Below are 13,475 nucleotides of genomic sequence, written 5' to 3' on the forward strand. Positions count from 1 at the left end.
TCAAGCCCCCCCCCCCCTCCACCACAAAGGTTCGATCCACCGTGACATCGTATGTCGTGGATCCTCAGATTGGGTTAAATTCACTCTGGACATGATTCAAATTTTCACCTTTGGGTGGATTATTTTGAGATTTTTTTTTTTTTTGATAATCAAAATTTCAGTTTCCAGGTCAACCATTACCTAAGGAATTTTCGTGCCGAAGATTATAATCAGTACGGTAATCCAGGATTGCGCGAAACGTCTCAGAAAATGTATGTGGATTGCGCGAATTAGCAAAAGGATTGCGCAAACAGAAACATCAGCATCTATTGCAGGAATGCGCGAATTTAAAATGAAGTTATTTTGAGGTAGAAGTTTGGCAAAACAGAGAACCGTTGGAAAATAAACGCATTTTTATGTTAAAGCAAGTTTACGTTAGTTTGTTGACAAGTCATCGATGTCTTTCCTTCTGATGATAAAATGAAGTGAAAAGATTGAATAATGATCGCGGGTATAAAAAACTTTCCTAACTTTTCTGGGAAAAAATAAGTAATCGGGAGAAACGAGGCAACGTTGGAATGCTCATACGGCGTCAGAACACAGCATAGGCTTTTTAAGCTCTATTATTCGATGCCGCAATTATTCAAACGCGAGTTCGAATAATCACGCCAAACACAGTGCGGCCGGCGTTAAACGTACATTAGCGCCTGCAAGACTTTCGGAATACTTCACGCATTGCGCCAAACAGTGCGGGCCGTAGTAGCGCCTAAAAGACTGCGTGAATACTTCTCGCATTGCGCCAAACGCAGTGCAGTCGGTCAGTTGTTGGCGTGAAACGCGTATTAGCGCTTACATGACTGTAGGGATGCTGTAGGACGTGTGAAGGAAACAGCACGTGTGCAATGTAGATAGACTTCTCTTACATGGGTGTACAGTGTACACACTATCCTGGTCTCTTCCTGTATAAAATAATTACATTTTTTCGTTCTGTTCTTCCCATAAGATAATCCATGAAAAAAAATTATTTTTGGAACCAAACGAATCCTTTTTCCTTTCTTCTTCTTCTTCTTCTTCTTTCTTCTTCTTCTTCTTCTTCTTCTTCTTCATTTTTTTTTTCAAACGATGAAATGGTGTTCCTTCTGTTGCTGAAGAAAAAAAACTGTGCTCTGTTGTTGGAGAATAGAAGCTGAGAATAGTTGCTACTAAAAAAAAAAGAAAAATAAAAGACGATGACTGATATGATTTTACAGCCTGTATGTCTGTCTCTCCATATGCACCCTCCCCATTACTCTACATACTTGTAAGAAGATATGACTTTATGTTGATAGTGATTTTAAACTCTAACATAAGTCATTTCAGGGTGATCGAATTATGAATGTAGACAATTGGAAGTTCAATAAAAAATATGATGTATTTGCAAATAATATTACAATCTCAACAAAGTTATTTACTGCGAGTACGGCATAAGTCCTATGATGTAAATTAATAAAAGTAAGTGAGAACCCTGTTTGTAATAACATAACAACGAACGCAATCAATTAATAAAATCATCTCAAACTAGAAAATGTACAATTAACATAGTTTTAAATTTCAAGTGCGCTTTTTATTTACAAGGAGTAACAATTAACAGCGTCGATACCTATACATATACACAATAATTTTGGCATTTTTAGTGAAGACCATTTTAAAGTAGGTCTCATGCGTTTAATTGCAAGCGAGACTCTCTGGAAACCTCAAACAAAACATCCAAGTTTTCCAGGAAACTTGTATTTTATAGAGAAGAATTTGGCAACGCTAGAGTGTTCAAACGCGGTGTCTTTCATTACTGGTAGCATTGTACGAGTGTAAAGGTAAGTATCCTAAATTAATTACCTCCATTGTTTGCAATAATTATTGATACCTTATCTTTCCAACGGGGATTTTTCCATTTTTTTTCCTTGTTTATTTTGAGGCCACAGGCTGCTTACGAAGCATATTGGTATCAATGAGAATATTAAATGAACAATATCACCGTTGCTGTCAACCTGTAGCTCAGACTTTAAAGAAGAGTAGTGTAATAAAAAAAAATGCTGAGAAGAATATCTCTCCTAAATGTACAGTTGCCTCTTTCTTAAAACTTTGATAACGTTTAAGGTAAATTTGCCTCTGACTTTGGAGCTAGCATTGGTAGATATTTGGCATTGGTTCTAAAAATGACCTCACTTTTTCGGGCGATTTTGTTAAAAATTGCCACATTAACTAAATTAAATCGAGAGAAATGGAGATATTCTTCGAAATCAGCGTCATAATATACTAAAATAAATGTACGTATGCAGCCCCTAAGCCTGCGATGAACCGAAGGGAAAAAATTATCGACTGGAGTGGTTGCTTAAAAAAAACTTAAAAATTCATTTCCAATGATGCTCATCTTTTTTGATACCTTCCTTTCTTACAATTTAAAAAACCGCACATACATCAATAATTTATAATTATTCTTGATTTATTTTGACATTTGCTCAGAGTCAACGCCATAAGTTCAAGCACTTTCGTAGTACGGCAGGAGATCAGCTACCTTCAGTTTGGAATTGGAAGTAAATACAAGAATTAAGATGGCGGATCTCCCTTCTTACTTTAAACGCGCTTAAACTTATTTGGGATGGACTCTACTTATATTAAAACTTTTAAAAAAATGTGTAAGATAAAAATGTACGTGGTGGGTATGTAAAAGAAGCCTAACAGTTTTGAGGCCAGATATTTTGCTGTAAGAATAGCTGTTCCTTTTCGAAAATAGCTGTTTAAAATAAGATCCTTCAATGGCATCTGTACAAAAGGGTGCCTCACTGAACGGATGCTCAATGAATGAATGTTCGAAAGTAAAATCTACAAATTGACCATGAGATTGGTTTGAAAGGAAATTGCTCAACGTTAAAAAAATTGTCATAGGTACTTTAAGGCATAAATCTACGAATAATCATATATTCTATACACAATTTTTTTGCAGCTGCCGGAGTAAGCTGAGGTGTCATAATATAAAAATTCCAAAGTTCTACAAAAACTAGGGATTTGCTCAGTTTAGGTACTTAAAACCTAACCTAACCAGACTACTAACAGGTAACAGGTCGGAGTGAAGAAACACGATCTATCTAAATTTAAAAAAATGGAGGTAAGCAGGATGTAATATGTTCTTATCTTTTAGATGGGGTGGGTGGATACGTTGTTTGCCAGGCGATGTCAGTTTTATGCGAGTGAGATGGTGGTTTATAACTACAAGACCGTGCATAAAGCAGCAGTGCTACGTACAGTGCTCGATTGAAAAGCTGTCTCCTTCGCCCTTATTTGTGCCCCTTTCTATCTAATTTTGTCATATCTGCAATGTTTCATCCTAAAATAATTATCATATTCCTATTGCAATATCTTTAAATTTCCGCTCATTTTAGAGACAATTTTTGAAGAAAATATTGCATAACGCCTTTTCAACCAGGAAACAAGCCGATAATGAAAAAAACCCGAGACGGTTACATTCTTGGAATCCTCCACGGTCGACCTTTGATTTCAAGGAAATGACGCTGATCAACACGGAATGTCGCTTGTCATGGAATCGAGTAAGTTTCCTTGTTACCATAAATATTTCTGTGTCACTACAAAGTTTTCCTATTCGTCGGAAAAAAAGAAAAAAAAATGCGTTGAAAGAAACTTTTTCGCCGCTACTTAAATTTTACTGCAGCACAACAAAAAACTGTTGAGGAAACGGTTCTTTTTGTTTTAGTGAATTCAATTTTTCTGCGACTAGAAAACTTCATGGGGAAAGCGATCAAAATTTTGTCACGAAATTTTTAGGAATTACTCCTCATGGGCGGGTATAGAGGTCTAAAAAATTCTGGAGAGGTGACTGTGATTAATTTCCTTGCACAAAAATTAAACGTCCTAATACCATAATAGCGAGCAGTTCACAAAAAAGAATATTGTAAAAGAATCGTAACAAAGCAATGAATTAAAATATACCAAAAGGGAAATATACCTCGTAATATTTTTTACAGTAAAAATAAGCAAATAAAAAGTCCAGTTCACCCTCTCAATTTCTTGCGTAAAGCTTTTGAACTCGTCAAAAATACCAGTTTTTCGTTTTTTTCCGAAATATTTCACAAGGCGTACTACCAAAGTATAAAAGAGTACGCAATAATGACGGCAAAAGATCGTTGGCCATCTGATCCATTGGAGCAAATTCCGCGGGCAACTTGTAGAAGCGCGCCGCTCACACTACTAAATTCAAAGCAGATATCGCAGCGCCTTCAACTTTGTGTATATGCACCACAGACACCTTTGGAGCACGAAAAGTTGCATTTTAGGGCGTATCGCGGAACCATGGTAACGCTTCGTTTGTTGAACGGAAGGAAAACACGAGGACAGGGGATCGACAAGGAACAAAGCATATAGCGGCAATTTATTCCTGGCGATAGATGGAGAATACAGCAGCGGCTTCATCCATAAATTCTACTAAATCCGCCCATTTGTGACATAGTCGACCCTTTTGACGGTGCATTAAAATGGAGTGTTTATCCTGCGAGAATAATTTGCTTTTGGAGAGGGAGCGTCCGTATTGATGTCATGATTTTAAAAGACAAAAGAAGAAATTTGACAGGAAGCCAACCTTTGGCCGTTGGACGAGCCCTCAGAATGAATTGCGAACATTAATCCTGGGAAATACAAAGGAGAGTTAGTTGCATTGCAGTACGCAGGTTTAACTTTTTCCGATCGCAATATAATTTCTCTCTCCTCAGGGTACCACGCTGAAAAATATTTCTCTTACTATACGAGTGTTTAATAATGCACTTTGTTTTAATGGATTGCCTTACTTGCATTTCTGTCGCTGAGCGAACGAATGAATGTCGTATGATGGCGTAAATCGAGGGTTTTTCATCTTTGTGTGTCAGCAACGAAAGAATGGAGCAGCCGCACTATTATAAACTAGTGTCGTTACTCGTATTTCTCCTTAAATTTTCCAGATAGGCTAGACAAATTTTCCGTGTAGGGATAATAATCTATTAACCGGGCTTTATGTTTTGATACAAGCGAGCAAATACTGCATCACAGTAAGTTACAATGTACTCCACCCGCCGATTTTTATGCTACATCGGTGTTTCCGTTCAACCCTCGATAAATGATAAATATTGTACAGAACAAGAAATAAATATTTACCCCCAAAATTTATTCAAACATGCTTAACCAACGTGCATGTACAAAACGTCACGATGCGTTCTCCGTATTTTGGTCGCCTGCGGGCCGATTATTGAAATTGATAGACAAAGCTATAGACAAAGATGACAAAAGGGATGTGGAGGGATCCTGTTGGTGAAAGCTGGTGGTTGCAATGGACAAAGGCAGTGGGTGATAGACAAACTAATGGCAACCCACGAGAAACCCGACGGTTAGTCCATCATTTTCTCCCTTAGTCTATAAGAACCACGCATTTCAACCAATAGGATCGCTCCATAACCCCTATGTCTTCTTTATCTATAGCTTTGTCTATCAATTTCAATAATCGGCCCGCTGGAGACGAAAAATACGGACGGAGGAGCAGCATCAGTCAAAGGGTCGCGTTTCCATGGTTTAAGCGAATGCACTAGCAGAAAATAGTGAGATCCATCCGCACGCCTAGTTAGTGCGTCCAATAATGGAGATATCGCCCCTTGAGAAACACGGTGCATGATTTCATCCACTCACTGGAGATCTCCGCACGTTAGATCCAAGCGATTTAAAATCGCTTGGATCTAGAGTCCAGACTGTTGAAAACAATAACAAGTAAAAAAACTTTTGAGTCAATCGGATTTTTTCTGGAATCAAAAGGAAAGACGCTTAAATTAAGGGGCTTGGTTCTCGATCCAAGCAAAAATCCGATTGAATCAAGAGTATTTTTTCGTGTCAATGTTTTTCAGAGTCTGGACTCTAGATCCAAGCGACTTAATTTTCCAGTGCTGTACATGCCATGGTTTCTTCCACCTTTAATAAACTCACATTTGCACTGGTTGTTCCACTAACAACAAGGATTAGCTGAAGGTAATAAAAGAAGCCGGAGAAAGAAGGAGGATCACGTCGTATGCGCAAAACTCCGGGATACTGGACGTGGAAACTTGGCGCTTGGATGTCTTAATATTATTTGCTGATTTATATAAGCTGAAATCCTCAAGATTCTGTGGTTAGCGCACCAACTACTCCATTATTTAGACCAAAGTGCGTTGCGGTTTTCTTCAGCGCCCTCTGTTTTCTCCCACGAGAAAGCTCTTTTGAATAGCGTTGCTATTCAAGAATGCGTAATGCAACTTAAAGAAGGGAAAAGGGCACTGACCACCGCATTAAGTTTACGATGTGATACTCATGTGAGGACCGAGCCGTCAAGAGGGCAGTTCAGAGCAAGGAAGCGTCCTTTTCGCGGATGAAAAGACTTCACTCAACTTCGAGATAAGCCTCATTGGCTAGAATACTCTACGATTTCCCGGGTTCGTGTGAAAATTCAGTTACGTCCTTACGTTGGAGTCAGCGTTTCAAATGCGCCCTTGATGCATCATTCATGAGAGCTACGTCCAGTGGCGTGGCGTGCATTACGATACATCGACTGTCATGCCATTTAAACCTATGGAAAATGATCGATAAACAGGGTGTGCGCAGCGAACACCATAATAATCGATTCTTTACCATAGATTTAAATGGTATAAAAATCGACACATCGCAATTCACGCCACGCCACTGGCTGCGGTCCAGATTACGGTTCAGTAAACCCGTCTCGCCTGGTCGCCAAAGCACGAATTTTCAATTTGCAAGCCTCTCTGGGTTTTGCATAACCTGCTTCTCGCTCAACTGCCCAAGAGGGCTTCGTGTGTGAGCTGCGGTCACCACCGGAGACGAATTAACTATCTCGTCATGTCGAGTGGAAATTTTCGGAGGGTCACTCAGGTTAATCCAATAAGGGGTAGAGAAACACTGTTAAATTGGCTGAAAAGAAAAATATATACTTCTCGAGTTAGGGACCCTGAAAATAAAAATGGAGTTTTTGCAAAAGCGAAGAGAAGAGTTCTAGCAGAAGGAAAGTGGCCCAGAAAGCACCATTCAATGGAGAAGCTATAATCAGTGGAAAACAGCCTCATCGATAGAACTTTAAACAGCCCCTCATTTCATCATAGACTAAAAACGAGGAAGTAAAAAATATGCTTTTATGTACGTCTTCATTTTTACTTTTAAAAGTGGTTAAAAAGCACGTCCGACTGCTCAAAACTGGCTTGTTGCGAGGAGGAGTAAATGGAAGTACGTCTCCTTATGGTGATTTGTATCCCCTTACATTTTTTTGAAGTTCGATAAAAGATATTGCTTGTTTGCGAAACATAAAAAAATGCAAAAAACTGTATGTAAAAAGATGGCTTTCGGCGGAAAAATGCGAATGAGAAATTTGGGCGAGAGATCATCCTCACAGAAATTGAAATATTTTACGACATAATAGAGTCAACTTAGGGTTCTTAACATTTCCGCAAAACTTCCTACCAGAACGTTTCAGCAGAATCATCGTGAATATTAATTTTACAAATCATTACAAGTAAATTTTCCGGGATGGCTGTATGATAGATTATAAAAAAAAAACAATTAAAATATAAATAGCAATGCTTCAGCGATGCTACATGATTCACCTGAACTCCGAGGTTGCTATAGACGTTATTTCGCTCATGGGGTCACCATCGGATTCACGGTCAGATTTAATTGGATCCAAATAATAACGATCACATAACATCTCTTAATGCTTTAATGATAATTAATCGATATATATCGTTTTCTGTAACGTAACACTAACAGCGTCTATGATCAGCTCGATTGTATCCCTCCCTTGAGCACCAACAGGCGGAGCTAGGCGCCGCGCCGAGAATAAGGAAACTGAAGCGCCTGCAATTTTGTGTGTATGCAAGAGGCACACCTCTCGAGGCCGAATAGTCGTATGAGAGCGCCTGAAATTTTCTCGCTTGTGCTAACACAGTCCTCACGTTACGCTATCGCATTTGCAAGTCGTCGCTGAACCTAGATGAGGTGATTTAAGTATTTTCAGTAGTTTATTCAGATCTGATTTTATCGCCAATTATTCATAATGAAACATTTTCTCTTAAACTCCTTATTTAATTAATGTCCGCAAAGTCCTAATTAATGTCAGACATGTCCGCATCATATGTTGTTGAATGTAAGAATTATCAAGGACATTCTATCTCTCCTTATAATATGTAAGATACTTTTTGCGTCGACTATTTCTAGAATATTTGCTCGTCAAAAGTTGAAGATCTCAAATCCCAAACTCCTTCTCCGCGAGAGACCTACTTAAGGTTTGTGCCAGTGGCGTGGCGTGAATTGCGATGTATCGATTGTTATGCCATTTAAACCTATGGAAAAGGATCGATAAATAGGGTGTTCGCAGCGAACACCTTAATAATCGATTCTTTACCATAAGTTTAAATGGCATAACAATCGATACATCGCAATTCACGCCACGCCACTGGTTTGTGCTGTCAGTATAAACTTCGGCTAACGGTTTATGCTTCTTAAAACTCTACCTATTTAGAACCCATCTTAGAACCTCCTTGAAAGTCCCCATCCATTCTTCAAGTCCGTGTCATGTCTTTACTTGCGGCAATTTTAAGAGGACTTCAAGACGCGGAAATTTCAAGGAGCGTCTGAGAAAAAGTCCCGAAATTTCTGAAAACTTCAGAAAATAGCGAAAAATCAATTACTTCTCATGTTTCACCGTCCTTCAGTCTTTTTCAAACCGAATTCGAAAATCCTTCATACTGCTAGTTTTTACGGTTAAAACTCCTGGCAATTCTTTATTACAAGCTTCATTTTCACATGAGTATTGTAGTAAAAACCGGATGAGCTTCTTACACTTAAACGGACTCATCTAATGAATCATTGGTTAAAGAATTATAACATTGACTAAAATACGTCGAAGATTTGACTAAAATTTCAAATCAATGCCTGTTTTGTCGCTTCAGGACACATATTGGTCACTCAACAGTGCAAAATATCCATGTAAAACTATTTTCCTGTCCCCTTCTTCTCCTCCCCTATCTCCTTTAAAAAAAGTAGAGCAAAAAATAGTCTATTGAACGATTCTTACGTTCTTCCAATTTCTGGTTAGGTTGTAAATTTCGCGGTTACGATAATTTATGCAAATGATCTTGGAAAAAAAAGTTAGGAAAATATGTTTCATGCAACCAGGCTCGATCTTGTCTTGGGGTTTAATGTCAGTTAAAAAATCTTCCATCGTCCCGAAGAGCGCCCAATCCTTAAAAACACAAGATGAGGTTTACGAACTTTCAGTGGTCCGCACTATAAACCTTCAGATTTTTAACGTATCTTATAGGGGACCGGGAAATGGGAGACTTATTAGCACCACTTGAATTTATTTCCAAGTAAATAAATTTTTTCTTTCGTTTTTCGAAGGAAACATACTTTGAAAAAATAACCTGCTCTGTAATCGATTAATCTTATAAGAGGGATGATTCGAGTTTTATTGGCGGAAATTCCTTTGAAAGAAAGAAATAAAATAACGAGTGAATTAATGAATGAATCAAAAATTAACAAGGTAAAATAAACAGCAAAAGTTCAGCAAGTCCGAAGTGGCAGATAGGTACCCTTAAAAGAGAAGGTGCCGGACTGCTTCGGAGGTGAGAAATCCGCTCTTTGACAAAGACTAGCAGATTGCCTTAGCAAGTGACGTAAAGAAAATTTTGCAGTTTTATCATTTATGATGATGATGATGGAGTCAAAACTTGAAGAAACCATTTCACAATGAACACCAAAATTGTATAGTGGTTCTCGACCCAATTCAATCTTGATTGGTAAAAATTCAAATGTTTAGCACGGATACTTTTAATGTAAGAGTGAATGTAAAGTTCTGCCACACTTTCCCAATGAACAGATTTTTTCTCGGTCAAAAATATTATCTCCCTTTAGCCATACGCCATGTAATTAATGGATTGATTCAACCGTAATCAAGTTAACTACATCAGACGTTGCTTAGTTTCCTCTCGTATTTTGTTATTTTCGACGAAAGAGAGTACGAATTCTGTCTTGAAATTTTGGAAGTACATTCTTCAAAATTCAAAGGAAATTTACATGAAGTTTCCAGCCGTCTTCTTGTTTGGTTCTTTGTCGAAATGATAATTTTGAGAGAAAATTAGGCAGCGTAAAATGCAGCTATGCTGATTCTGCCTAAATCAGTCCAAATGTGCTGCCTGGAAATAAGAGGAAGAAGAAGAAGACAAAATTACTCCATCACACGAAAATTTGCTGATTCGAGAGAGTGAACCCACTGATCGTGGGATGCAAAAAGACGGGTAAGGCACTCTTAGGGGCGATGCAATTAAACACCACAACTGAACTGCATTTTGCAATTTGGAACTATAAATTGGACGTATTTCTATCAAACGGAACTATGTGCATAAAGACATGAGCCCTGAGACTCATAAAAATATATGCATGACAGGGCTCACGTCATAATGCACATAGTTTCGTTTGATAGAAATACGTCCAATTCTGGCTCTTCTGGAAAAACACTTATGTGCATGGGGAAACTAATGGCACATACGTTGTTTTTAAACCGGGCTAGAATTTATAGTTCCAAATTGCAAAATGTAGTTCAACTCGTCTTTTCCCGGACGGAGGAACGTGACTCCATTCCAAGGTTGCAAAATCGACTCAAACAAATTCGTTTCTCACGCGGGGTGTCAACTTTTGCCCAAATTTTTCTTTAATTTTTGCAGAGATCAGAAGAAAAATCAATAACATCTCCGTTTAGAAATGCCCAATGTTCCCTCCGGTAAAAATGCGATTCGCCAGCGGACTGATTATTGAAATTGATAGACAAAGCGATAGACAAAGCGATAGACAAAGAAGTCATAGTGAGTAGGGAGCATTCCTCTTGGTTGAAATGGATGGCTCCTACAGACTAGGGGAGAAAATGATGGGCTAGCTATCGGGTCTCTCGTGGGTTGCCGCTAGTTAGTCTATTACCTCTTTCGTCTGTCCATTGCAACCACCCACTTTCACCAACAGGATATATACCTGAATATATATTTTTTCTTCTTTGTCTATAGCTTTGTCTACCAATTTCAAACTTCTCGACCACGCGACCGTGTGGATTGCAATCGGTCACGTGTGAAGATGGGAAGGCTCCCAAAACGGTGTTTTCAGATGGAAAGCCGGTGAAATCGCGATTTAATCTGCATAATTGCGGTGAAAATCAAGTGCTTTGGTCTTCTTTGTCTACAGCTTTGTCTATCAATCTCAATAATCGGTCCGCAGGGGAAATTTTGCAACATTGAAATGTAGTTAGGTTCTTTCGTGAGGGGAACGACGAACGCGGGAAGTGGACTGAGGGGAGGGAAACTGGAGAATGACGGTGCTACCGAAGCAATAGCGAAGCACTAACAGCATAAACCTAGGTTGAGGGTGGTGCTCGATGGACTGGTTTTACAAAAACTCGGCGAACATGAACCAATAGGTGCAGTTGAGGATGGTGAAGAGGAGCGGGAAGAAGACCCGGGAGAAGCGGTCGATGTTGATGGCCCTGGTCCGCTGTTTTTGAGCTAGTGCGGCTGCAGGGTTCGGCCTTTGCTGCGGCGTCGGTTGCCCCGTCAGCAATCGCGCGTTCTCCTGCCGAGAGAAAGTATCAAGAATTAATCAACTAATGGTACTAGACAACGTGGGTTGGTTCACCAAAAAAGTAGAGGCAAAAAACACGTCGCCCCCTTGCGCGGAATAGAGTACACTGGGAAAAAAAACACATTGGATCTAGAGTCCAGACTCTTGAAAATATTGACAAGAAAAAATACTCTTGATTTTATCGGATTTTTGCTTGAATCAAAACGAAATCCGCTTAAATTATGAAGCTTGGTTCTTGATTTAAGCTAGATTCTGATTGAATCAAGAGTAAATTTTCTTGTCGATGTTTTTAAGAGTCTGGACTCTAGATTCAATGTGTTTTTTTTTCCAGTGTAGCTGTATACGAGAGAGTATTGCCATCTCTGTGCCGCTCTCTGATTGGTTCATCAGTTTTGGCCTATCATGGAGCTCCTAAGTTGACCCAATGTAAACAAACCCGACCTGGAGGAGCACGTATTATCGGCTGAGAAATGAATGATAATCACACTCAAAGCTTAATTTTCAGCAAAAATATTCATCAAAGTTCGATCCGAACTCAATTGAAAAGTTGGATATACAAAAATTTCTATCATACCCAAAATCAGCCTGAGAAGTTTTGGCTGTTTTAGTCGCAGAGCGCCAGGGAGCGCATGGATGTTTGAATGCAACTGTATTTCTTTTAAAATCTACATTTGTTTTCGGGGATCACAATGTAATTGGGAACCGTTCATACCGAGACTTTATACATACCTTTGCCGCTAATTCGAAAAGTTTGTCCGGCTTTGCTGGCTCTGGCTGAGGTTTTGGGGGTAAATCTGAATCCCCAAGAACGATATTCACCAGACAATATTCCATGAGAGCCATGAACACAAACCTGGAGAAAGAGGAATACGATCAATTATGAATAAGATGGAAATAAGGAAAAACTGGCAGGTCGAGGGTGTTTCTGGGTCAAAGTTGATTTTCCTCTGGAAAACTTGTCAGAGTAACTTAGCTATGAGGAAGTTTATTACCTCAATATTGAAGACATCGTGACTCAGGGTAAGATTCACTTCGATACAGTCATTCCGATACAATGTATGTTCTTAGATGAATCTTTGAGGAATCGCAATAGGAATGTTCATTGGAAATCACTGTTTTTCCTGTAAGTTAATAACGCGATCTTTTTTTCCTTATGCCTTCAAAAAACAGTCTTTCAATAAAACTACGCAAAGAAAATGAAAAATATGAGTAAACCCTACGAATCAGAACATTCACGAAGAGGCGACACAAAACGTGGCGTCCCTCTGGCATATCGACGTTGTAAGTCCGAAAACACGCATCTCGGTTTGCGACGCGGTAGACTTCCTGCCATACTTCATTTTTAAATTGAAAACTACCTACTCAACGGCGATTCCTAAAAACTGCCGTGATTTTTCTTCCCTGAACAAAGAAAATTCTGCGGAAACTTCAAGGAATGATGTCGCTTTGTTCTCCTCTAAGAAATAAAAAAAGAACGGAGATTTTCAAACACCGCAAACGAGATACGTGCTTGCGCACTTACATAGTCGAAATGTATATTTTTACATGAACTGCGAAAAGCATAGGGTTTAACGGAGCACAGGGTTTAAGTGGGAATCGAGATTCGCTCTTTTGTCAGAGGAGCGACGATAATAAAGACTTTAAGTTCAATGACCTCTTTTACAAATGAATTTTTGTCCGTGAGTGCACGTAAGTCATACTAACGGAATTTGAGAAACTAGATGCCAGACTGGCATTACTGCCGCGCTAAGGAAAACCCCGTATGAACCTTCAGGCGTTGGCAAATTTCCTTTGAAAAAACACGAATTTCCAGGTAAACTCAGGAA

The 13,475-nt window shown here is 39.0% G+C and overlaps 1 protein-coding gene across 6 annotated transcripts in view; it reads right to left on the bottom strand.

Moving 5' to 3' along the window:
• Window positions 1-1,371: 1,371 nt before the first annotated feature.
• Window positions 1,372-13,475, bottom strand: part of ort (glycine receptor ora transientless) — a 212,674-nt gene continuing 200,570 nt past the window's right edge. For all 6 annotated transcript variants that reach the window (XM_072301954.1, XM_019054117.2, XM_019054116.2 and 3 more), the window contains 2 exons: window positions 12,379-12,502; window positions 1,372-11,640 (listed from right to left, as the gene is read on the bottom strand). In XM_072301954.1, the coding sequence (XP_072158055.1) occupies window positions 11,458-11,640; window positions 12,379-12,502 (307 nt within the window). In that variant the 3' untranslated portion in view covers window positions 1,372-11,457. The remainder of the gene's footprint in view (window positions 11,641-12,378; window positions 12,503-13,475) is intronic.

Source organism: Bemisia tabaci, chromosome 1, assembly GCF_918797505.1.
Source record: "Bemisia tabaci chromosome 1, PGI_BMITA_v3".
Lineage (NCBI taxonomy): Eukaryota > Metazoa > Arthropoda > Insecta > Hemiptera > Aleyrodidae > Bemisia > Bemisia tabaci.